At 50.9% G+C, this 24,712-nt stretch overlaps 1 protein-coding gene across 1 annotated transcript in view; it reads right to left on the bottom strand.

Moving 5' to 3' along the window:
* The window catches only part of SKAP1 (src kinase associated phosphoprotein 1), a 264,424-nt gene that overhangs the window by 12,830 nt on the left and 226,882 nt on the right, over window positions 1–24,712 (bottom strand). Inside the window, exons 10-11 of the mRNA XM_034756270.1 lie at window positions 17,813–17,875; window positions 5,692–5,804 (exon numbers count right to left, since the gene is read on the bottom strand). Of these exons, the coding sequence (XP_034612161.1) occupies window positions 5,692–5,804; window positions 17,813–17,875 (176 nt within the window). The remainder of the gene's footprint in view (window positions 1–5,691; window positions 5,805–17,812; window positions 17,876–24,712) is intronic.

Raw genomic sequence — 24,712 nt, 5'->3', positions numbered from 1 at the left:
GGGATGAATTTCTCCTCCCAGCGACACAGGCGAACCTCCACGGAAAGGAGGGAAATTTTTGCTCCTGGGGGCAACTCACCGCAAAGAACATACTCTGATCTAATCTACACCAATGCACTCCAGAGTAAAGGCCAGATCCTGCTCTGTTTGCTCTACACGGACGCTGGTGTAAATCCACAGCAACTCCACTGCAATCGAGAGCGGACTCTAGCCGTGTTCCAATACCTGCTCTGTGTAGGATGATGGGGGAAAAAAAAAAAAATCGGGACGGGGAGGTAATATTGCCTATCTAAGACAAAGCCAGACTATCGGGACCCTAGGTTAGGATCCAAGATAGGTGGGCAGGTGGGGGGTTGATGGAGGACAAATGCAGCGGGATTTGGACAGCGTGTCCCAAGTGGAAATGTCGGGGGGGTTTCTTTCTTTCTTTCTTTCTTTCTGGGTTTATAATAAATGGCCGCTGGGCAGCGGGGGCATCATAGATATACCATTGTGCTGTCTGCTCGCAGGTCGAGTCAGCCTTTTGTCCTCTTCTGGAATGGGTGTCCCCTCATTTATAAAAATTACCTGGGAGGAATGAGGCTGCCAGGGGTTTGTTCTAGACGATTGGTTCCTGTCTTGGGGGGGGGGGGGAGGAATAGCCCTCGCCTGAATTTGACCGGTGTATGACCGTTGCCTTCCAGCTGACCCCAAATCCCGTCCCCATCCCTCCTCACTCGATAGTCTCCCATCGGGGTTATTAATGGGCGCGAAACCCCATCATCGCCATCATAGCCCTCCGTCATCACAGCACGGTGCACGGCGGCTTGTTAACACAGGACCGGGGGCGGTTTTCCGCTTCCCCCTCCCAGCCCACAATAAATACGTGGGCGGGGTGGGGGGAGAGATTTGCAGATACCATTCCCCTCCGGTTAGGTCAGAGGTGGATAATAGCTATTTGACAAGCAGCAATCAGGTTCATTGTGCCATTCAGATCCCCCCCTTCTCCCCCCGCGCCCCCACCCCCACAAAGTACAGTTGCTGGAGAGTGACAAAAAGGGCCACTAGATGTCACTAAACGCCCCCTTTCTCCCCGGGGGCCAAGGAAAAAAAAACCCCCCCCCCCCCCCCCCCAATACACTTTCATTTCAAGCAATTGAGAGAATTAACTTCTCCGGTTTTATGGGCTGCGTGTCACATCCAACTAAGTCCACTTAAAATAGGAAGTCTCACAGCGCTCAAATAATTATCATAACGTACAAATCACCCGGCCCGGGGGAAAGAGGGCCGGCGTCCTTTAGCTGCGGGGAAGAGGGTAGGGAAGCGGAACCTCGCCTGTCACGCGGCCCAGATGTGCTGCACAATGGCACCGGGACGGCCCAGGGCCCGAGCAACGCTGCAGGTTTGGTACCAGCCCAGAGAGGTTCCAAGCGGTAATGGAACCAGCCTTGGCAATATTCACAGCACCGGGGGTCCGGTGAAGGCCCCGGCAGCACTCCCGGTGCCAGAAGTGCAACAATAAATCTCTGGCCTGCGGTACCAATAAGACAGCCGGCTTTAGTACCGGCACGGGCAGCGAAAAGGCCCGGTGCTTGCCGAGCCATGCCGGTGCCCTCCTGTTGCAGATCAGGCGATGCAATCTGAACACCTGCAGGCTACGCCCGTCCTGGGGATTAGCGGGCACCGGTGCATTGCCGCTGGACTCCTTCCACTTCCAAGGGGCAGGCGGGGACGGCGGCATTCCTGCCAAGCACAACGACACGACAACAGCTGGAGCTCGGCAGAACCCGGATTGGCAGAGAGAAGGCCCGGCTTCCCTGCCCCATGCCACAGGCCTCTGCACATTTCCTTTCTAAGGGGTGCGCGTGCTTCTGCTGAATTCAGAGGGAAGGGACCTGACACACTGATCTGCTTAGCGGCTCACCTTGCTGCTTCAGGTTACTTACGGCCATGACAGACTGTACAGATAATTAGACATGTGGTCGGGAGCAGAGAAAACACAACAATAGCAATGCCCCTCGCCCGCTTTAGTGCCTTCCAACCAAGGAACTCAAAGCACCAGGCACATGTTAATGAATCAAGCCTCACCACCCCTGCTGGAAGGCGAGTAGGCAGCAACAGCCCCAATTTGCAGATCCAGAAACGAAGGCCCAGAAAGGCAAAGTGACTTGCCCAGGGACACTTAGTGAGTCACTTGCCAGAGCAGGGAATATAATCCCGATTCCCTGAGTTACAGTCTCTTGCCCTAATCCCTAGACTACGCTACCCCTCTGCGTGTGTGCTCAGTGGGGACCCAGTTTCTACACCCCCTCCTGGAAACTCGATCAGAGCCGTCCTGCCCCGGTGCCCTGCGCTCCAGAGCTAAGATTGAGCGTGCTAGTCAGCTACCGATGTCCGCTAACCCCCAAATCACTTCCCCCCCCGCTGTCGATGCTCGAAATGTCAGACAGGACCCAAGCAGCAGCCAGCATGTGTTTCAAACACACCAGATGGATTTTTATATTAGCTACTATTTCATGTTCAGACAGAGCGACCGCACCACTAAAACGGAGTTTGCTTCGATGAGATTAATTCTGGGGAATTAATTGGGACAAGATTGAAAAGGATATTAAAACGCAGCTGAATGAACAGGCTTCTCAAACACCTTTTTTCTCCCCGCCCGTCCCCGCTCTCCCCTGCTTAATTCCGACTCGGATTCTGCTGTGGTCGCGAGCATCCGTCGAGTGAAGTAATTTACGAGAGGGAGGCTCTCAGGACCAATTGGTTACGTGTGAGGAAGTCAGCGGAAGAGTCACAATCTGGAGCCACCGAAGAGAGTTAAAACCCCGCCGTGGCTCCGAGCTGCATTCCCTGCGCTGGGGCGCGGGGGCGGGCGGAGGGCGGCAGAGGCCGATCCCCAAACAGAGTCCATAGAAGAGAGGCCGGGGGCAGAGCACCAGGCCGAGAGTCAGGACCCTGACTCTTTCGCTCCCCAGGCACCCCGGGGTCTAGGCGAGGTCAAAACTCCGGCCGTCTGGCTTGCGCGCCCAGCACGACCGTGGGCACGTCACTTCCGCTCGCTGCGTCTCCGCTTGCTCGTCGGCAAAACGGTGGGTCAGACCCAGCGCCGAGCAGCCCACAGTGGAATTAAAGCCTCCAGCTAACCCTGTTAAAACTGAGGTCTCCTAGGAGCGGAAAGCCAAAAGGGGGTTCTCAAAAACGGGGGCAGAGCTAAGAAGGGAACTCCATAGGTTCCTCTAGGATCTTGGTGTTCCACTGGGTCCTTACGCTCATCCGGGCGAGACCCTGGGCGAATTCCTCTGGCTCAGAGTCAGGGTTCCACATGAGCTCCTGAGTTGTCTCCGGATCAGCCCGGACGAGGTTATGCACAGCCAGTTCCTGGGGCAACGAGAGGGAGAAACAAGCGGCCAGCAACTCCCGCACGGAGCTGCCCTCTGCTGCCTTCCATTCTGATTCTTAGACGGCGCCCATCACCGGGATATCAGATCACTCGCATTTCCACCATAGGAAATAGCCAGTTGTTAATACCCAGGGCAATTCAGATCCTTTGCTTGGATAACTTGCATCTGAAGAAGTGAGGTTCTTACCCACGAAAGCTTATGCTCCCAACACTTCTGTTAGTCTTAAAGGTGCCACAGGACCCTCGGTTGTTTTTTACAGATTCAGACTAACACGGCTACCCCTCTGATACTTGACATCCTGGACTGAGCGGCGCTCGTCCCCTTTTGAGAACTTTACACACAGTGGTGAGTCCACCCCCCGCCACAGGTGCCCGGCAATAGGCGAGGGTCATCTCATTGTACAGAAGGGGAGAGTGAGATGTAACCAGCAGGATGGCTTGGCCCAGGGCCCACAGAGGGAATCAGTGGCAGACGGGAGATGGAAACAGGAGTTCCTGTGCTCAGACTGCACCTCCCTATAAAAACCACACAGCCGGCGTAACTATTAAAAAAAGAAAATGGGCCAAACTGAGCACCCTAAACTCCCAATGGGAGCTGGCAGGCCGAGCCCGGCTCCTTCCAGGATCGGGCCCACAGGCAGGGTCCAGTAGCATGACACGGGTTCAGGATTCCCATTGGAAGAGGGAGTTTTCCCCAGTCTTGCAACCACAGCCCTGGAGCTGTGCCTCCCTTTCAGAGCACAGCACCAAGGGAACCAGAGCAAAGCCTGGCACATCTGGGTTTTGCCCCATTAGTCACAGAGGGCCTGGTTTGCAGATTTCACCGGTGGAGTGCAGGGGCTCGGGTCAGCAGAACCTCCCGGGATAGACTCACGTGCTGGGCAATTGGACCAAAAAACCCCCGCCGACCCATCCAGGCCCGATGGGGAAGGCTCCGTGGGCCAGGACGGCAACCTGTTGGCGGAGCCAAGAGAGGATGTTCTCATCCCTGGCTGAGGAAGCCTTTTGGAAGTGACAAACTTAACACTGCCGGAAACTGGTGCTTGAGTGATGCGAGATCCAGGGAAGGGGCTGGGAGAACCCTGCCTGAGTCATGAGTCCAAATCACAGACCAGGCCCCGCTGTGCTAGGCGCTGTACACACAAAACGCCCCTTAAGCTGTTCATCAGAGGGTGAGAGAGCCATGCTCTTCGCACGCTCCAGGGTCACTATGAACCGGACCAGGCCTACCACCGTAGCTGGTGCCCATCCCGCAGCCACTTCCGGGCCTCTTCTGAACAGGAAGAACCAGAGAGGTCGCTTACAACCCCGCTCCCCGCCTTAGACAGGAGCCTGACTGAGGAGCCTGACTCCATCCCCCTTCCCCCACGGGCACGTTCAGTACAGCGCACACAGTTAATTTATTTACCTGCATGCGCCTGACAAAGAAAGGCCTGGTCACACCTGGCTGAGCAACTCAATTACCCCTGCAATTCTAGAGCACCACCACACACAGACTCCATTATGAAGAGACATCTTGCCCGGGGGCATTTTAAATACCAGGCGCTTATGCCTGGGACAGGGGAGGAAGCATTACAGAACAGTACGAGCCAAACGGGGGAGGGGCGGGGAGTCGGAACTGGGCTCTCCTCCCAGCCGTGGGAGGGAAAGTTGTCCCGTGATTCGAGCACGGGCCTGGGAGCCAGGACTCCTGGGTTCCCTTCCCCGACGTGCTACTGACTTGCTGAGGAAACGGCCATGCTCCGTGCCTCAGTTTCCCCACCTGTGAAATGGGGATGATGGTACTGACCTACTTCAGAGGGGGTTTGTGAGGTTTAATTCACTCGCGTCTGCAATGTGCAGACAGGAGGCACTACAGAAGGGCAAAGGATCATTACTATGCATGCCCACCCTCCTGCTTTCTCAGAGCATTGCAGAATACGGTTGGCCAGGAAGCACCATCCGGGTCTGAATCTACCCTGGATTCAGTCCCACAAGCTCTTAGCAAGTCGCAGCGCCTAGAGAAACCTGGACACATCAATCTCTCTTTGTGCTACCAGCCAGCAACAACCTGGGCTCCCTTCCAGGTGTCAGCCCAAGTCCTTCCATGACTCATTCTCCTGGCTGCGAGGCACAGGGGGAAGGCTGGGCTGCAGTCATTTCACATCGCTGCTCACGCTGTCTTGCTGCTGCCGCTGACGGGCATTCAGATATTGCAGTGCTGGGGTAGGGGCATGTAAACACCTAGACGCCGCCGCGACTTCCACATCTGGCCCATTAAGCTCAGAGGCCATGAATCCGCCTAGCTTTGGAGCGGTGTAACTGACGCCTACCTTGCTCAGGATGTAGATGAGATCCCCACGCTGGAAAGACAGCTCGTCTGGCTGATTGCTGTTGCAGTCCCACATGCCTTGGTAGTAGTTTGCATAATCTCTTGTGCGGAGGCCTAGAGAGGTCAGAACAGTGGACAATTACCAGAGGGGATTGGTTTCTAGTGGCCACTAGGAACCCATTCAGCAGTGAGCCCCAACGAGAACAGCTGGAAGAGTTCCAGTATTGCTGGTTGGAAATTTTGAAAAATTTGTTTATTAAAAAAGGTGAAATTTTCCAGTTTCACTAAAAATGGAAAGAAAAAAAAGAAAAGTGGGGTCAAAAACATTATTTTTGAACCAAAAAGGTTTTTGAAAAGACAAGCCCAAAAATAACAAGGAGTCCGGTGGCACCTTAAAGACTAACAGATTTATTTGGGGATAAGCTTTCGTGGGTAAAAAAACCCACTTCTCATGTGGCATCTGAAGAAGTGGGTTTTTTACCCACGAACGCTGATGCCCAAATAAATCTGTTAGTCTTTAAGGTGCCACCAGACTCCTCGTTGTTTTTGGGGATTCAGACTAACACGGCGACCCCCCGATACTTAAGCCCAAAAATATTTACTAAAAACTGAACTGAAAAATCGAATGGTTTTCCCCAATGTTTCCTTTTTAATCAAAACCTAAGACGTTATTACTGGTGAAAAACCAGAAAGTTTCTACCCCTCGGAACGTTTTCCAGGTAAGTTTTCATTCTGCTCAAAAAAGCCATTTGCCCTCAAAAATCTGTTTCAGTAAAAAGGCGACGCCAACCCCCGGTCTAGCTCAGCGTCCCAAGCACGGAAGCTGCGGCTGGTTCAAGCCCAGGACTGTGGAAGAAGAGTATCATGAAGTAATGCCAGATATCTACACAGCACGGCTGGGAGGAGGCTGCTGGGGAAGGGGACAAACGCCTTGATTTGAGAAACCAACCTGGAGGTTTCACTTCATTGTTCAGGGCACCCCTTCTAGGGTGGCCAACCCTCCAGGATTGTCCTGGAAGTTTCCAGAAATTAAAGATTAACCTTTATTTAAAGATGACGTCATGTGATGAAACCTCCAGGAATAAGTCCAACCAAAATCGGCAACCCTACCACCTTCTAATCAGCCAACACTGACATTGGGGTTGGTCCTGCTTTGAGCTGGGGGTTGGACTAGATGACCTCCTGAGGTCCCTTCCAATCCTGATATTCTATGATTCTATGGTGGCCTGCCCCTGCCGCCACCTCCACAGCCAGTGAATACGGAGGAGCAGAGCAAGCTCCTACCACCTGAGCTAAAGGACTTTCTCTCTCTGCTGTGGGCTCTTATTCTGGCCGGACTAAGCAGCTGAGGGAGACGCTCACCACTCTAAGAGTGTATCTACACGTCCAGCTGGGAGTGTTGTTCAAACAGAGAGTAGCAGCAGTGGGAGGGGGGCTCGCCGCCCGGGTACGTGCCTAGCGTCTCAGACAGGCACACCGTTGGGGTGGCTCGCCCTTCCTGCTGCCATGGCTACACTATTTTTTGGCATCGCCCCCTCCTCCCCCCCAGTGTGAAGGGTAGACGTAACATGCAGCCTCCGGGTCTGCCTACACTGCAGCGGGAGCCCAGGGCGAGTAGAACACGAGTTGGCAGACTCTGGGTTTGTTAGCCTAGGGCTTGAGTGTCTACACGCGTTTGTAACCCCAGGTTAGGAATTGTTGAACGCTGGATCCCAACCTAGGGCTCCAGCGTCTACACTGCATTATGCAGGCCCGCGTCCGACCTCCCATATCCCAGACTTCCTAGTGTCCTCCCACTGTGTGGCCGCTCTAGCCCTTTGTTTGTGGGGCAGTGTGGCAAAACTTGACTGTCCGGAGGACGCAAAAAGTCAGCCTGTGGGATACTTCTGGAGGACTCCCAGAGCACGAGTCTAGAGGGGCTGTCTACACCGGCACCGCTTGGTGCCGGCCTGGCTCAGGAGTGGACCCTCCATCCCCATGTGGTGCTGGGACCCCGGTTAACGTGATGTGTGTGTAGCATGAAGGGGGGGTGGGCTTGAGCCTGAGTTCAAACCCCAGGCTTACCCTGCAGCGTAGACAAACCCTCAAAGGCCTGGGAAGCCTTAAAACTCAAGCCTCAAACTGTGGTCTGTAGAAAAACAGAGAGAACTCTCATGCCCAAGAAGAGGCGATAACATGTAGCTACTTTCATCTGAGGCAGTATCATTACGCCCACTTCACCACCAGGGAAGCTGAGGCAGAGAGAAGGGGAGGAAGTGACTCGCCCAAGGTCATTCAGCAAATCAGTAGCAGAGACAACAGACCTGAGCAGCTTCACTTCCCAAGCCCCCCGTGCTACCTATTAGCCCACGCTCCCTGATGGAGGGTGAGGCAGGAGAGCATTCTAAAGGGGTAGATCAAGATGCTGGGATACTGAGAGCTCCCGAGTTCTGTGGCCCAATAAATTAAAAAAAAAAAACTTCAATAAAACAAAGTGCTAAGGGGCCTCATTCGAGCACCGAACGGAAATCACTGGTGTGACCGGGCAGGGAATCAGGCCTGTGAAGCGTAAATAGAAAATACTGAGCACATGTTGCAGGAAATGTTTCTAATATGGTCTAAGGGATTGAATGGTAAGGACACATCTGGAGATCTGTGCCCAGATTTGATCACTTAAATATGAGAAAGGACATTACAGAGATGGGTAATGATGCAGCAGGGAACAAACAGAATGACTCAGGGACTTGGGGAACTTAAGTAGAAAGGCTGGAAGAAAGTAGGTCTGTATCCTTTGGAAAAATATTAAAGGGGGAACCTAGTGGCAGGGCAAAGATTGTGAAGGGAATAGAAAGAGTAGGAGTTGCTGGGTTATTTAAGCTTGTATAAAACACAGGACCCAGCGGTTATGAACTGAAGCAGCGGGAGTATGAGCCGGCAGAATCTCATCACAAAGTGAATAGCGGATGGCAGACGGCAGGGGGCAGCAAAAAATGGAACAAGTGCAAACCTATTTTTAAAGGGAACTAAAAGGTAGAAAACACCGTGATGCACAGAGTAACTCAGTACCAGGGGAAGGGACCCACCCCAGACCTGCTGGTCCTCTCTGGTGGAGCACAAAGCCACTCAGTTTTGGAGAAAAAGGAGACACAAAACATATTCCAGGAGGATGGAACTTCTTGGGGGGTGGAAATTGCTCAGGTTATTAACTAAAACATTCGCAATCCTACGGATCATTACAAGGAAATCACTGACAAATAGGTTTAAATACAGTGATGGCCAAATTCAGTGTACGTCCCTCTTCGGACAAGAACAGGTTTATTATTTTCCCAATATGTCGTGGGAGGTGGAAAGGAGATTTGGGACTGAAATATACAATGTTCCACACTGGAAGAAGCCTGAGGGTCTAGACGTGTGATTGCAGCACATGTAGGCATACCGGACACGCTTTGATCACGCTAGCTTGCTAAAAATAGCAGCATAATCTTGGTGGCGTAGGTGGAGCCGCTCGAACGCACTCCTGCCTGGGACGGTGGCTACGTACTTAGGCAGCTAGCCCGGGCCACCACAGCTACTCTGCGCATTTTAGTGAGCTAACTTGATCAAAGCGAGCTCAGACACACCTACACCCGCTGCAAATTACACCTTCTGATTGCAGTGCAGACATCCTCCGAGAAACTGGGGCCACCAACTATTTCCTCCTGTGGAGCTCTATTCCTGAAAGAACCAGTGCGGCCGCTGGATATCAGTGGTTAATGAGAGCAATTAAAGAAGATAAGGACATTGCTCAATGGATTATTTGTGTTGGTTTTTGCTACTCGGTCGAGACGGCTTTGGAGATCCCTACCCCAGATTTGCTCTTCCCTGGTAATAAAAAATGAGATAATTTTGGAAGTTGAGTGGGAGGAGAGGAAGCAAATCCATCATTTAAAAAGCAGTAAGTCACTAAGCCCATAGCGGAGATCTAAAGAAACTGAAGCCCGGTGCGAGGTCCCGCGTTGTTTAATATACAGTGTACGCCCCATTGTCCGAATAGCGTGGGGGACGCGGGATCAGATCATCAAAAGGGCGGGAGCAGCAGTGCAGGGCCCTCTGCAGCTCCACTGTCATGGCCCCGCTCGCTCAGGCTGCGGAGGGCTCCCTATGTCGTTACAGGAGCCAATCAGCAGCAGGGTGGTTATCTTGCAGCGGGGAGTTTCTGCTCTATTATCCGAATCTCTGCATTCTCTGAATCCTTTCCTGCTCCCCCATCGTGGGGCACAAGAAAGGGGTTCAGGTGATAGGGCTTTGGAAAAAAACACAAGTTTACTGTCTTTATTAATGATCTGGAAAGGGGGTAAGCAGCAAGGCAGCCACATTTGCAGATGGTGAAACGTTATTTAGGTTAATCAGGACCAGAGAGGGCTGCGAGGAACATCCGAGAGCCCTAACCAAACGAGGGTAATGGGCAACAGGATGGCAACTGCAATGCAGTGTCAGTAAGTGCCAAATAATGCCCGGTGGAACTACTCTGACACCGTAGAGGAATCTAAATTAACCGACTCCACTCTGGAAAGGGACCTGGGCATCATTATAAACAGCTCAATGGAGACCTCCGTGAAATGTGCAGCTGTGGTTTAAAAAACACCATCAAAGGCTCAGATGTTAGGTTGCATAAGGAATAGAAGGGAGGGGGGCGGATTCTGTAATGCCTTTACATAAGTTCAATCCTTGAGGGGGCCATTTGGAGATCTGGGGCAAAAATCTGTCTGGGGATTGGCCCTGCTTTGCGCAGGGGGTTGGACTAGATGACCTCCTGAGGTCCCTTCCAACCCTAATATTCTATGATTCTATGAAAGTAGGTAGAGACTGTAATGGCTTTATATAAAGTAGGCGGGTGAGGGAATCTCTTTTATTGGACCAACTTCTATTGGTGGAAGTGACAAGCTCGCAAGCTTCCCAGAGCTCTTCTTCCGGTCTGAGTCCTGACCCGAAGAAGAGCCGCGAAAAGCTCAAAAGTTTTGTACCTTCCACCAACAAAAACTGGTGCCGAAAAAGACATGACCTCACCCGCCTTGTCTCTCATCTACTGGGACCAACAGGGCTACCACACCACGGCCAAAAACTTAACATAAAAGTAGTGATCCAGCCTCATCTGGAGACTGTGCTATTGCTGTCCGACAGAGTGTTTAGAAAAGGGAAACAATCATGATCGAGGGCCCGGAAAAAACTCATCCGAAGAGAGATGGAAAAGATTGGGATTGTTTACCTTAGAGTGGATCCGAATGAGAGGGGACGTAATATAATGAATAGTCTAGAGCCGGTAATCATAATCCCCAGCTCCTATATAGTACTGTTCATTCACAGATCACAAAGCGCACCCTCCTCCTCCTCATTTTATAGCTGGGGAATCAGGCACAGAGGCGAAATGACTTGACCAAGGCTACCCAGCAGACCAGTGGCAGAGGCTGGAGTAGAAGCCAATTCTCCTGAGTCCCAGGTCCAGTGCTCTACCCACGAGGCAACACTGCCTAGATTGGGACCATCTGTTCTCCTTGTCTCATAACACGAGAAAGAAAAGGGGCACTAGATGAAATTAAAAGATTGGAGAATTTAAACCTCATAAGAGCAAATACTTTTTCACACACCATCTGATTAAACCGCAGAACTCATAACCACTGGAAACTGTTGAGGCCAAGAGCTTAGAACATCAGAACGGCCAGACTGGCTCAGACCAAAGGTCCATCTAGCCCAGTGTCCTGTCTTCCAACTGTGGCCAATGCTTCCAGGGGATAAACAGAACAGGGAATCATCAAATGATCCAACCCCCGTCGTCCATTCCCAGCTTCTGGCAAACGGAGGCTAGGGACAAGCTTCAGAAAGGGAATGGACATTTATATGGCTAGAAAGACTAATCAGAGACAGAAATAAGTTCAACACATTTTTTTTTTGGAAGGGATATTAACCTTCATGTGTCAGGGCTGAAACCAATCTCTATTAGGGATCAGCATGAGACCTGATGTGGAAGGCACATCTGCTACGGCAGGGTTCTTCCACCTTCCTCTGAAGCAGCTGGTACCGATTACAATCAGAGACAGGATACTGGGCTAGATGGGCCTCGGATCGGATCCAGTCTGTCAAATCTCACATTCCTGTCTCCTGTATTCATTACTAAGCCCAGCTGCCACTGCCCTCGGGGGTGAGGCTGAGCCTACACTCGGTCATATGCCATCCCAGCACCTAGATGGGCCCATCTGTCTCTACAGAAATTAGTTTTCCGTTATAAACAAACAAACAAACCGAGCCTAGATTCTGTATTTGCTTACTGGTTACTTCAGGGCAGCTGCTGCTGCCGATCCCCATCGACGTAAGCGGGAATCAGAATCTGGGTCTCTAATTATAGGCTCAATGGTCATTAAGAAAACCATCCAAACGGGGCTGTTGCCGTGTTTTCCTCCCCACACCGGCACGGCTTGAAACAACAGTCCAGGGAGGAGTGCAAGCTGCCCCGGTTCATTTCAGGGGTGGCCATGGACTCTGAAGCGTAACAACCACCGTCTAAAAAGCAACAGTTGTTCGTTGTTTTCATTGGAGCAGAAACATCCTGCTACTCCGGGAGAGGGCGGAGCTTTGGATCGTGGGAGGAGCCAGAGATTGCGGGTGATTGTCGAGTGGTGGAATTTGGCTGTGCCCGTCCTGGTAAAATGCCTTGCAGATGCGGCTACCCTACCTCGGCCTTAGCTAATTCTAGCTCAGAACACAGGGGTTAAAAGGAACCAGTGGCTAAGAGAAGAAAATGAGACTCCTGGCAAGATGAGACTGCAGCTCTCAGTTTGATTTGCTGGGAGAGGCTGGCTTCACGGTGTCCTTGTGGCTCTCGGAAATGAGAAACAATAAGTTTTACATTAGCCAAATGCTCATCTGGCATTTTGACCATTTGATATAATTAAGAAAAATGCCCATTGCAACCCCCAGCCTCTCAGCTTTCATTTCAAGGACTTCACTCCACCTAATTAGTCTTCTGTTCCGTTTGGACTGAAGAACAAAAAATACAAGACTAAAGCACAGAGACAAGTGCTTCCAGGAATGCCACAACCCTGTCCCTTGAAATCCTGCCCAGCAATGGAGTCTACTATATTATTCAGCATGAAAAGAGACAGGTCCTAAAGCAATCATGACCACGCTAATAACTAAAATAGTTATAACGATGAACATTTAGCACCACAAGGAAGATACGAATGAATATGAGCAGGGCATCTGAATGGCTGGCAAGACTGGAGTGGGACAGGCCAAAATTTTCAAGGGTGACCTCTTATTTGGGGTCCCCCCCTTGAGATGCCTGGGGCCTATTTTCCAGAGCACTTGCAACTCCATTCCCTCTCAAGCATCAGGCTCAAGGCATCACAAGCTGGGCCAACAAAATCCAAGGCCAAAATGAGCCAATGGTGGAAAACACGGCCTTTAAAACCCCAAGCCAACGGCAGTTAGGTACCCTAAGGGACTTGAGTGCATGACTCCTTCCGGCACCTCTCAAGTCCCCAGTTTTAGGGAGCTAAACCAAATTAAGGCCACTTTAATTCTGGGGTTTAATGTGGTTTCACTAATCCACTTTAAATTCACACCTTTAGTTAATTCGGATTAACTTTCCTGAGTATCTCCGTGTAGACAAGCCCTTAGTCTCCAAGTACATTAGTAACTGAAAAGGGAACTGGAAATAGAAAGGGAAAAATGGAAGCCACTCAGCAGCAAGGATCGTAGCTGACTGAATCCGGCCTGTACCTGTTCCAAGACCTCAACGGCACAACTTTTCACTGTAGCCCAGGCCAGCACCTTCCTGAACAATGGTGCTTCCCTCAGTGCCAGCATAAAGAAGTCAACACAGTTGCTCTGCATAGACTGAGCCCGTCAGTAGGGGTTAGTCAGGAAGGAGAAGTGCCACCTTGTGGGAGCTGCATGTGGGCAGCCAAAGACCGAATTGATCCAAGGACGAAATATTATTTGTATTCCCGGAGCACTCGGAGATTGAGGTCAGGGCCCAAGTGTGCTAGGGGCTGTACAAACGCATAGTGAGACAGAGTTCTTGCCCCAAAGAGCTTACAATCTAAATAGATAAGATAGGAGGTGTGGGGAAACTGAGGCACGGAGAAAGGAAGTGGTTCACCCAAGGTCACTGGAAGAGCCAGAAATAGAACCCAAGCTTCCCGATTCCTGCTCTAGTGCTCTACCCACTACACACCGCTGCCGCTATAGGATTAGGGACTGCTTCTGGTTGATTATACATTTGAACATCCTCCTAGGCGCCAGTTCTGAGGGGAGAATTAGGAAGTTCAGTGGGGAAATGGAACTAGTTTATTTCATTTTAATTTACTTGCTTAGGCTGATTTGTTTATTTTTCACGAACATGCCCCTCCAATATTCCTTCCGTCTGTTTCCCCTCTGCCTTCTCTCTTTAGGCAGCTGCATTTGATCCTACACAGATGAAAGCGCAGCTTTGCGTCATGACCAAAGCAGGGTTTATAAATAACGTGACAACGTCTGTTTTCGAAGCTTTGGGGCGCCCGTACCTGCTGTAGCTGCCACGTTCTGCAGTGGCCCAATAACTCATCACGCTGGTGGGGCATGAAGGTGGGAAAACAACACCACAGAAACGTAACATTCAGAAGAATTCTCATTCACTCCGATCTTCACAAGCAGCTGGAACTCAAACTCATTTGGCCGCGTGAGCCAGTGACCCTGCAGCCCATGGAGAGCTTTGGAAATCTGTCATGGAAAGAGAGCAAGCGAGGCATCCCAGAACGGCCAACTGCCTGGTGGCGAGGGCACTCGCTCGGGATATGGGAGCCCCCAAGTTCCAGTTCTGGCTCTCTCGTTTCAGGGCGCTCACTTGGCATACGGAAACCCCAAGGCTCCAGTCCCGGTTCTCTTGTTTTGACCAGAAATTCCACCCTGAATTGGAAGAAACCTTCCTGACAAAACTGTTGTCCAAACAATTCCCTGCTACAAAAAGTTCTGGTTTCAATTGATTGGCATTTTCCAATGAAAAAAAAACTTTTGGCCAAAAATTCCCAACCAACCCTACTTGTGCCCAAACCGGAAGGCCTAGGACAGTTGGTGGGCAGGTAAGTAAAACAGCATGACCACGGACAGACACGACGATACAGGTTTTCAGGATTGAGACCTTCGGCACCAAAACCGCCACTTGAGCTAAAGGGGGAACACCACTGTAGTCTCCCAGACAGGTCACTAGATGGAGACATATTCACGTGCACTAAGCCAGCAGACACAAGGCGTTGTACAGACCACGTGGGCACCTTTTCCTCTCGTGCACACAGGGTGCATCGTGAAGTGATAGCCACCCAGATCTGAGCTACTCAGACCTTAACGGCCAAGGTTTTTTGTGTGTGTGCAGAGGGGTGAATAAAGCTTTAAACCTGGCGGAATCTCCCCTGCTCCTGTGGTTAAACCTCCCCCTTTAATTTCTGGGATGCGAGCCCCATGGAACGGGGGCAGGAAAGAACCCAAGGAGGCGGGTCTCAAACCAGATTTTGGCCAGGAGGCCGCGATTTCCTGAACGGAGCTGTAAAAAGGGAACTGGGGCTGCAGGAAACTCACAGCTGCACTGCCCGAGGTGGCTCGCACACAAGGGCTTCTTTCCTGTGACTGGGGCGGACGCTGGATGGGAAGAGAAGCAGGTGGGACTAGGGGGAGCTGGGCAGGAAACAGACCTTCCGCTCAGCTCCCACCCGAGGGGTTCTTAAGGAAAAAGCAGGGGTGGGGACGCTGGATTCCAGGCACATGTTGTGAAGGCAGCTAGCTCTGGGTGGCAGTCTGGGGGTTGGGTTTATGCTGCCTCCAACATTCCAGGACACAGATCCACCCCGCTCCGTCTTCCTCTCGGCTTTGCTGGCGGTGACTCACTTTCCGCTCTTTCCGATGGTTTTTCGGCGCGTCTCTCCCCTTCTCCCCACTCCCGTTTGCGGCCTGAACTTTACAAGCCTGGCTCCCTCTCCGAGCGCTCCCCGGTCCCGATCGCCTGCTGCAAATGGAGCAAGGGAAGACCGAGCGACGGCACGTGCATTTACAACGGAGATCTTTGCAGCCACTGCTGGATTCTAAGTCAAGCAGGGCTGATGAGTGGAGCGTCCTCACCCGAGAGATGCCACGTTTTGCTGCAGACAGCAGTGGGAGAGGCCATTGGCAAGGAGGCTTCAGAGGGGCGTCTGTCCTTAGGAACGCAGAGTCAACTAGTTACCTGTAGCAGGGATAATAGCAGGGGGTGGAGGAGATGCGATTTCACATCCACCAAAAAAACGGGTTACATAGTCATATCCAAATGTGCCTGGAATGAGACCGGGGCACCCAGAGCTGGGATCAGGCAGTGGTTCCATGGTCGCTGCTCTGATTGCATGCCTCCCTGATCCTACCCTTTGAACTTCCAGTCTCAGGGCGCTGAGGAGTAGAGACGAGGCCTTTCCACTCCCCTGGCCCTCAGGGTCAAGGAACCACTTCCTCTCGTTGAGGTGCAGACACAAGCCCCAAAGCTGCCTCCATCCCTCCAGTAGAACCTGAACCTTTCTTCAGGGTCAGATCGTGATGTGACATTATTGACACGAACCATGACCGTATAGATCATTGTTGCAACCAAGGTCCTATCGTTGCACCAAATCTTGTACAAAGGAGGTCAAGTAAGGTGTCTCTGGAAAGGTCATAATTTGCTGGTTATGATTATGCTGTTTGCATGTATGTATCGTTTTTGTATTTGAAGTTATGAACATTGTCTATGTACTTGTATCTCAATGTGTTTCATTCGAATAGCAACAGTGAAGCATTTGGTCAGCTTCTCGAGACAGGACTTCCTTTCCCCACTGGGCTGTGCGGTCCCCCTTTGCTGATAGGCCTGGAAGTTAGCTGGATCCTGGAGCTCTCGGCCCAACCTTTGGAAAGGGACTCAGTGCTGTCACAGCAGGTAGGGGGCCACAGGAGAGTAGAGAGATGCTGGATGGTCTTGTGCTGCTGGAAGCCAGCACTAATAGCCAAGGGAGGATTGGAAGGAGAGGAAACCCCATGGTGAGCCCACCCAGCCTTAACAGCTCACTGCTGGTAACGGTGAGACCTGAAGGGAGGCTCGGAGGTGGAGGGGGGGAAGATACCTCACAGCCCATTGGTGGAGCAGGGGGGTGTAAGTAAAGCAGCTGGTTGCCGGGGGATTCATAGATTCATAGACTCTAGGACTGGAAGGGACCTCGAGAAGTCATCGAGTCCAGTCCCCTGCCCGCATGGCAGGATCAAATACTGTGTAGACCATCCCTGATAGACATTTATCTAACCTACTCTTAAATATCTCCAGAGATGGAGATTCCACAACCTTCCTAGGCAATTTATTCCAATGTTTAACCACCCTGACCGTTAGGAACTTTTTCCTAATGTCCAACCTAAACCTCCCTTGCTGCAGTTTAAGCCCATTGCTTCTTGTTCTATCCTTAGAGGCTAAGGTGAACAAGTTTTCTCCCTCCTCCTTATGACATCTGAAAACTGCTATCATGTTCCCTCTCAGTCTTCTTTTTTCCAAACTAAACAAACCCAATTCTTTCAGCCTTCCTTCATAGGTCATGTTCTCTGGACCTTTAATCATTCTTGTTGCTCTTCTCAGGACCTTCTCCAATTTCTCCACATCTTTCTTGAAATGCGGCGCCCAGAACTGGACACCATACTCCAGCTGAGGCCTAACCAGCGCAGAGTAGAGCGGAACAGAAAGGGAGGCAGCTAACGGAGAAGGTTCTCAAAAGGGTTCTGAGCAGCTAAGAGCCTCCCTCCCCTCCACACTCATCGTCAGCAGCCTCAATCCTGGGGCCTTTTCCCTCCTCTATGCTCTCAGCCACCCAGTCAGAGAGGTTTCAGTGGTAGCTGTGTTAGTCTGTATCAGCAAAACAAACCGAGGAGTCCTTCATCAGATGTAATGGGTTCTAGCCCACAAAAGCTGATGCCCAAAGAAATTTGTTAGTCTCTAAGGTGCCACAAGGACTCCTCATTTTTTTTTTTTTTTTTTTTTTTTTTTAAAACAGTCAGAGAGGTACACTAACTCCTGATCTAACTAGCCGGAGGAAGGTCCTTCCTGCAGTCCGGCCCCAAGGAGCCTACTGCTTCCAAATGACGTGGTCGTCTCTTACCTGTTTTCCCTTTACTTCCAGCGTCTTCTCTGTCCTCCAGGACGGGTGAGTCAAGCTCCTCATCTGGAAAGGAGTGGGGGAAATGAAATGAAAGAACTTGGTTAGCGAGAGATTATGGAAACCGCATGGGAGGCCTCTCCACCCTGTGCCCTAGACGAGGGGTGGGACTTTTCCAAAGCTCTCAGCATTGACCGAACTCTGTTCCCACTGAAGTCCGTGGTAAAACTCCCATTGACTTCTCTGGGCACAGAACAACGCCAACGCTGTCCGTTTTGGAAAAGCCAGCCCTGGGGGCTTTATGTGATGCCCACCGCCAGGATATCTGAATGCCTGGCGCTCTCATTTCAGAGAGTAGTGGATGCCAGTCCGGGCCCTGCGTTGAAAAAAGGACATGGCGCACAGAGAAGCCTATGGACAAACGGAGACTGTGACGACTTCCACGCACACTGGTCCCAGAAGGAATTAACCCTAGAGTGGCGGCTTTTAGAAGACACAGAACCATTATGTGGACGAAGTAGAGATACTCCAGCAATGCCCAGCAGCAATACAATACCAATAGATTACATTAGATTAGAGATTCGATTCGATAAAATCGATCGGATGACTTGCCTCGAGAGAGCATCTGATTCTCAAACCAGTAAATTTGAAAAAAAGGGGAAGGGGAAGTCTTCCGCTCCTGGGACAGGTAATATTTTAAAGCACGTTGCATAAACCCATGAATTCCTATTAACACTGTTAAAAACAAATCACTTACTATAGCCTCATAAAGTTACATGGCACTTTAGAAGCATCATCTAGGAAGAAACGTTTCCTGCACTGAAAAGTTTATGGTCTGCGGGACACAAGACACTGACTGAACAATAATTTCCAGGAAACGGAGGAGGTGGAATGATTTCTTGAAAGAAGCAGATTTAAGGGGGAATCTGAAGAAGGTGAGAGAAAGGACCCCTGCCAGTGAAGAAGAGAGAGGATGATCCAGGCATAGAGGGCAGATGGTAGAAGATGCTGAGGTCATGGGAGTTTAGCCACTGATTTCAGTGTAGGGTGACCAGATGTCCTGATTTTGGGGGGCTTTTTCTTATATTAGCACCTATTACCCCCCACCTCTGTCCCGATTTTTCACACTTGCTGTCTGGTCACCCTATTTCAGTGGGAAAAGGTTTGAGCCATAGGGGAGAGGACTGCACAGAACAGGATTAAGACGAAACAAAGAGCAGGGAGCCGGTGGGACCTAGGCTACTCATGAGAGCAAAAGGAGATTGAAGTCAGTGTGAGAGAAAGAATGGCTTATTTATACCCAATAGTCGCACCAGTTTAATTCAAATCAGTTTGGGCTAAGTCAGCGCAAGCCCCTTTTGTGCACACACTTACATCGGTTTACAACTGGGTTCTGGTGATTTAGTTTAAATGGGTAACCTATCATTTAGCACCGGCATTCACTCTCCCAGGAGTTGATTGGTGCAAGGTCCTTACACTGGCACATGAATACAGGTTCAGAATCCCTGATGGAGCGGCACCCACACAAGGTGTGGATACGCTACTCGGCCAAACCAGTGTTGAATTCAGTTTGGCGGCAAGCATCGACAATGACAGGAATCAGGGCTGGATTAAGGCAACCCAAGATCCTAACCACACCCCACCCACCCAGAACAGGAGATCTGGGTGCGGGGCCAGATGGCTCCAGCACGCTCCCTCTGCCAGAGGTTGTCTGCAGACTCAGGAAGACGTCACTGCTTGGGTCACATTTGCAGGTTTCTCTGTGCAACCACAAAGTTTAGAAACAAAACCCAGATTCCAGGACTGCTCCATGTCTCTGGAAGTCAGCCCCCTGGACATCCACCTATAGCGCGGATTCAGCACCTAATTCGGCCCTGACAGACAGCACTGAGCTGCACCTGTGGTTAGCAATGGGTTATTTTTGCAGCATAGGCAAGTCCTATGCAGGAGCGTGAGGTACCGTGACTGAAGCTCGGTCTGTGAACCCAAAGGCACCAAGTTTTGTTCTAATCTCAGGGCAGAGCCGTATGTACCCCAGTTTCATGAGGAACCATGGTCGGGAGGGCCTTTCTAATAAAGTCAGCGACGGGCCTTTTGCTGATACTGTGCAACTTGATCGCAAGGCGGTAGATAATCTGCTGCGTTTAGGCACTTTTGGAAGACAGAGTGCTCTCCCCCACCCTCCACGGCCCGGCCCCAGCTGTCTCTGCCTCCCGATTCTAATCAATGCAAATCAGGTCAGAGCTCCGCTGTGAATTACAAATTGGATCCGAAGTTGGAGGGTCACTGCAACGGCTCCCCCATTAGACGGGAAGTGGCACCAAAGATCTTTTCTAAATAAATCAGACTTTATTGTAAAACTCGGCCACTGACGAGACATAACCTCATTAGCATTGATTTGAAAATAAATTATTGAAAGTGGCTTTTGCCTGCTCTTTGCATTTGTAAAAGAGAATGTAAATGCATCTGCAACCACGATAAAAAAAAAAAAACAACACCCACTATCAAAGCAATCAAAAGTGGATTTCTTTATCCTTTTGGACAACGGCATTTAATCTGGCCCTGGGAAGGGAACAGATAAAACCGATTCTTCCAGGGCAATTCAGTTTCAGAAGAGACACTATTTCTCACTGTGCCTTGGGAGTCATCTCCCAGGCTACAGCCAGTCTTATATGCAGAATACCATGACTATCAACGAGGAGCTCATGACCTCTAGTACTGGATAAAGAAGCTTATCGGTAGAAACAAACTCTCCCCGGCCAAGGAGGACGACGATTAGGGAAAGGGCTGTTACAGCTCCCTGGCTACTTCTATAGCTTAGCTATAGAGAGGAAGTGCTTCCCAATGGTTAGAGCACTAGCTTACGATCTGGGAGACTTTGGGTCAAGTGCCTGCTCTGCAACAGATTTCTTGCGTGACCTTGGGCAAGTCACCCAGTCTCCCGGCACTCTAACTTGGGGGAGGCTAGCACTTCTCTACCTCCTGGGGAGGTTGTGACGATAAATAAGATTGTGAGGTGGTCAGTTAATAAGGGAATGGAGGTCATATAAGCACCCTTAGGGTACATCTACACTACAGGGGGGGTCGATTTAAGATACGCAAATTCAGCTACGCGAATAGCGTGGCTGAATTCGACGTATCGCAGCCAACTTACCCTGCTGTGAGGACGGCGGCAAAATCGACTTCTGCGGCTTCCTGTCGACGGCGCTTACTCCCACCTCCGCTGGTGGAGTAAGAGCGTCGATTCGGGGATCGATTGTCGTGTCCCGACGGAACGCGATAAATCGATCCCCAAGAGGTCGATTTCTACCCGCCGATTCAGGCGGGTAGCGTAGACCTATAAGTGAGGCAGACATGAATACCAAAGTGTCCACGCCCACCCTTACAACGCCAGGCTTTTCGGATGAGAGGAAGTGAAGTGTGGGTGGAAAAAATGATCTGACATACAGAATTCCTGCCTGACTTCCCCTCTTTTACTCACATAGCCCCCCACCTCCTGGCAGAATTTATCCAGACCATAAATTGCTTCGTAAACCCATTTGAGCAACGGCGAGATTGCCTCTGCAATCGTGACCTAGAATGATGCAGCTATTCCATGGGGACTGTGGACTACTAAGGAGAGGCTCATGAATGCAGGAGATGGAATTTTACAGCTCTTGGACCCAGCGGAACTCTTGGCCACAAGAAATGAGGCCCTAAATGCACCGGATTGAGCTTTCCCTCGATAAGTGACTTGCCCTGTAAACCAATTCAGCTGTTTCTCCTCTGGGCTGGAAAGGGAAAAAGCTTGTTATTGTTATTTGCATTTTCAAATACTAGGGAGATGCTCAGATTACGTGGTGACCGTAGACATGTCTTGATAGATAAGGAGATGGTCTCCTGATTGGCGAGCTACCCAAGCGTCACAGGCTCTGTGCCTCGGTTTACCTATCAGTATTGGGGATAATCCTACCTGCCTACATCAGAGGGGGGTTGTGGGGATTAGTTGGCTAATTCCTGTAAAACCAGACTCATCTGAACGTTGCTGTAGAAGCTCAACGTATTGTTTTCATTCTAATTAGTGCTAACGGGGCTCATCTGGAAGTTACAGGGAGAGCCAGAACGCGGCGGGACAAACAGGGGGAGGGATAGCGCAGTGGTTTGAGCATTGGCCTGCTAAACCCAGGGTTGTGAGTTTAATCCTTGAGGGGGCCATTTGGGGATTTAGTTGGGGATTGGTCCTGCTCTGAGCAGGGGGTTGGACTAGATACCTCCTGAGGTCCCTTCCAACCCTGATATTCTATGATTCCAGTTTCAGTCTCCACAGTGGATGAGAATATAGCAGCTCTAATGAGAGACAGCGTGTGTGTTTTCCACTGCACAGCAAAGTAACACGTACAACATGCTCGTGGGAGAGCAGCGATTGCACAAAGGTGGTCCCATTCCAAGCTCTCTGTTCTCTGCATTAGCACCTTGGTGGCTGGCCTCTCTCTCTCTCCAACCCAAACATCCTCTCCCTGCACCATTCCATCTGCAACGTGAGCCCTTCGGTCTCTCTACCCCACTGTTGCAAAGAACCCAGTCTACACTACGATTATAATCCAGCCAGTTGCAACCCGGTTAAATACTGCAGTGCAGAATGGTCGTAGCTGGTTAAAACCTTGGGACCATCCAAGGGTTGGGGGAATACGGTTAGGTTCCCCTTGCATTACTCATTAACAGTGCTGCAACTGGGCCCAGAGACCACTGTGATCCCGCCTCTTCCTCAATTATAATTGTAGAGTAGATGGGACCTAAATGCCCTCTCTCTTCCAAAAGTCACACGGTCAAAGAATGCCTTGCAAACGACGGCACCTGTCTTGCCTTTGCTGCCACTGGGTAAGAAGGAAATGGTTAAGCTCTGATGGAGCCATCTGCAGGGAGCAACTTCTCACAACTTCGCTCCTCGGGTCAGCTGGACGCCGGTGTCCTGACGTGAGGCTAGACAGGAATATTCCAGGGAGACTTGGCGAGTGCACACCCGGGTCCCGGCCCTCCAAAGGGGAGAACGTACATCCACTCCGTCTTCTGCTGGTACTTTCCCCTGGGCCTAGCAGCAGCAGCCCCCCCACCTTCAGAGGGGAGGGGGTAAGGCAACTGGCATGGCAGAGCTACAACTCTGACAGGCGAAAGTCCTGCTAAAAATCAAGGAACGGGTGAAGCTGCCACACCGAAAAGAGCCCCTTGGAGAGGCCCACGGATCCACCTGGTGCCGAATGAAACCGACAGCTGGTGAGAGCTTTCTGAAATGCCTCGGCCGCTTCTGATGCAGAACAGGAGTGACCCTGCGTGGGATAGGCTCCAGACTAAAGCTTCTCCGTGGGGGTAGGGGGGATAATTAGCAGAGAGGTTTAATGATTAAGACGGAACCCTGTCGTCCCTTCAGAAGGAACCTAATGCCACAATCTGGAGTTGAATTCAAACAGTCGGATGAAGGAGCCATTGGGGCACTTAACACCCATTCCCTATTGCATTGAGGTCACAAGCAAGTGGCTGATTCCAGAGGCTAACAATCACCGTTCCAATCAGCATATCAGACAAGCAGTCCGCCATGCTACGGATTTGGGACTGCACACAGCAAGCAGTTCAAGCTACCCATCTATTGCTGCCATTACCATAATATGGAAGCCGCCCCATGCTCTCAAATATATTTAGCCTCACCACACCCCAGTTGCTAAGTGACTTGCCCAAGGTCACGCAGAAAGGCGGTGGCAGTGTAGGGAACTGACTGAAGATATCCCAAATCCCAGCCTAGCACCCTAATCGCTAGACCATCCTTCCTCTCTAAACACCTTCCATCGGTTTGAATCAATGGATATTTCCCCCCCCACCCGCCAAACTAAATGTCCCAGATTTTAGTTTGTGTGTATTTCCCCCAACGAAGCACAGCCTGGGAGTATGGAAGACCAGTAAGTGGGCAATAGCCCTCTAGGTTTGCCATCCATTTGTTTATGCAAAGCTGTACCTTACTCATCCACAGTCTGTAAATCACACGCTGGCAAGCGTATCAAAAAGTTACCACGAGTATTTTGCGGCAAGCACGTAACTTGGAGGAATGAGCCCTGATAACAAACCTCTGCTGTATGTCCTGGTGTCTAGCTAGCATGCTGGCGGGCACATTATACGTGTCGTTGACAGAGCGTGCACTCAGCAGTATTGAGTAACATTTAAGTCTCCATGAGCCCACTGCTAAGGTCTTCAGGAATTCAAATGCAACCCTCGGGAACAAGAAGCACTAGCCTTGGATTGCAAGTTCTTCGGGGCAGAGATTGTCTTTTCGTTATGAGCGTGTACAGCACCTTGCTCCATGGGGCCCTGATCCCTGATGGGGGCCTTTATGCGCTACCATAATACAAATAACGAACACCCCTTCAGACTGTACTCTGCCCACTCACATGGAGATGCCCCATCCACTCACAACCTGCATGCCCCTGATCACACCCCATCTACCTGCCAACCTACACCCGGCCTATATGTGGTTATACCCCATCCCCCTGTGATCTGTGTGTGCCTGATTTTACCCCCATCTATTTTCCGCACACCCATGTTTACTCATCTATCTCATTGCACACGTCTAATTGCAACCCCATAGACCTGCAGTCTGTGCCGTTCATCTACCACAATCCGCAACCTCCATACACCCTCAACTGCGTCCTGGCTTGCTCCCTGTGTACGGCTTTGCCCCCATCTGAGCCGAGCTGTCCTGGGGCCCCCCCTTTCTCCCAAAACCTCTGGCCTCTCCTCCCTTCTCCTCCTCTCCTCCTCTCCTTTCCAGCACTGGTGCAGGAAAACACATGACATTCCAAGGGGAGCATTTCTTCTACGTGACTTTTGGTATGCGGGGGGAAAAGAAAAAGTTACATCAATTATGCTAAGCCCATCGGG

This window comes from Trachemys scripta, chromosome 23, assembly GCF_013100865.1.
Source record: "Trachemys scripta elegans isolate TJP31775 chromosome 23, CAS_Tse_1.0, whole genome shotgun sequence".
In the NCBI taxonomy this organism is placed as follows: Eukaryota; Metazoa; Chordata; order Testudines; family Emydidae; genus Trachemys; species Trachemys scripta.
The sequence above is the reverse complement of the archived record's forward strand: the minus strand, read 5'-3'. Positions and strand labels throughout refer to the sequence as shown.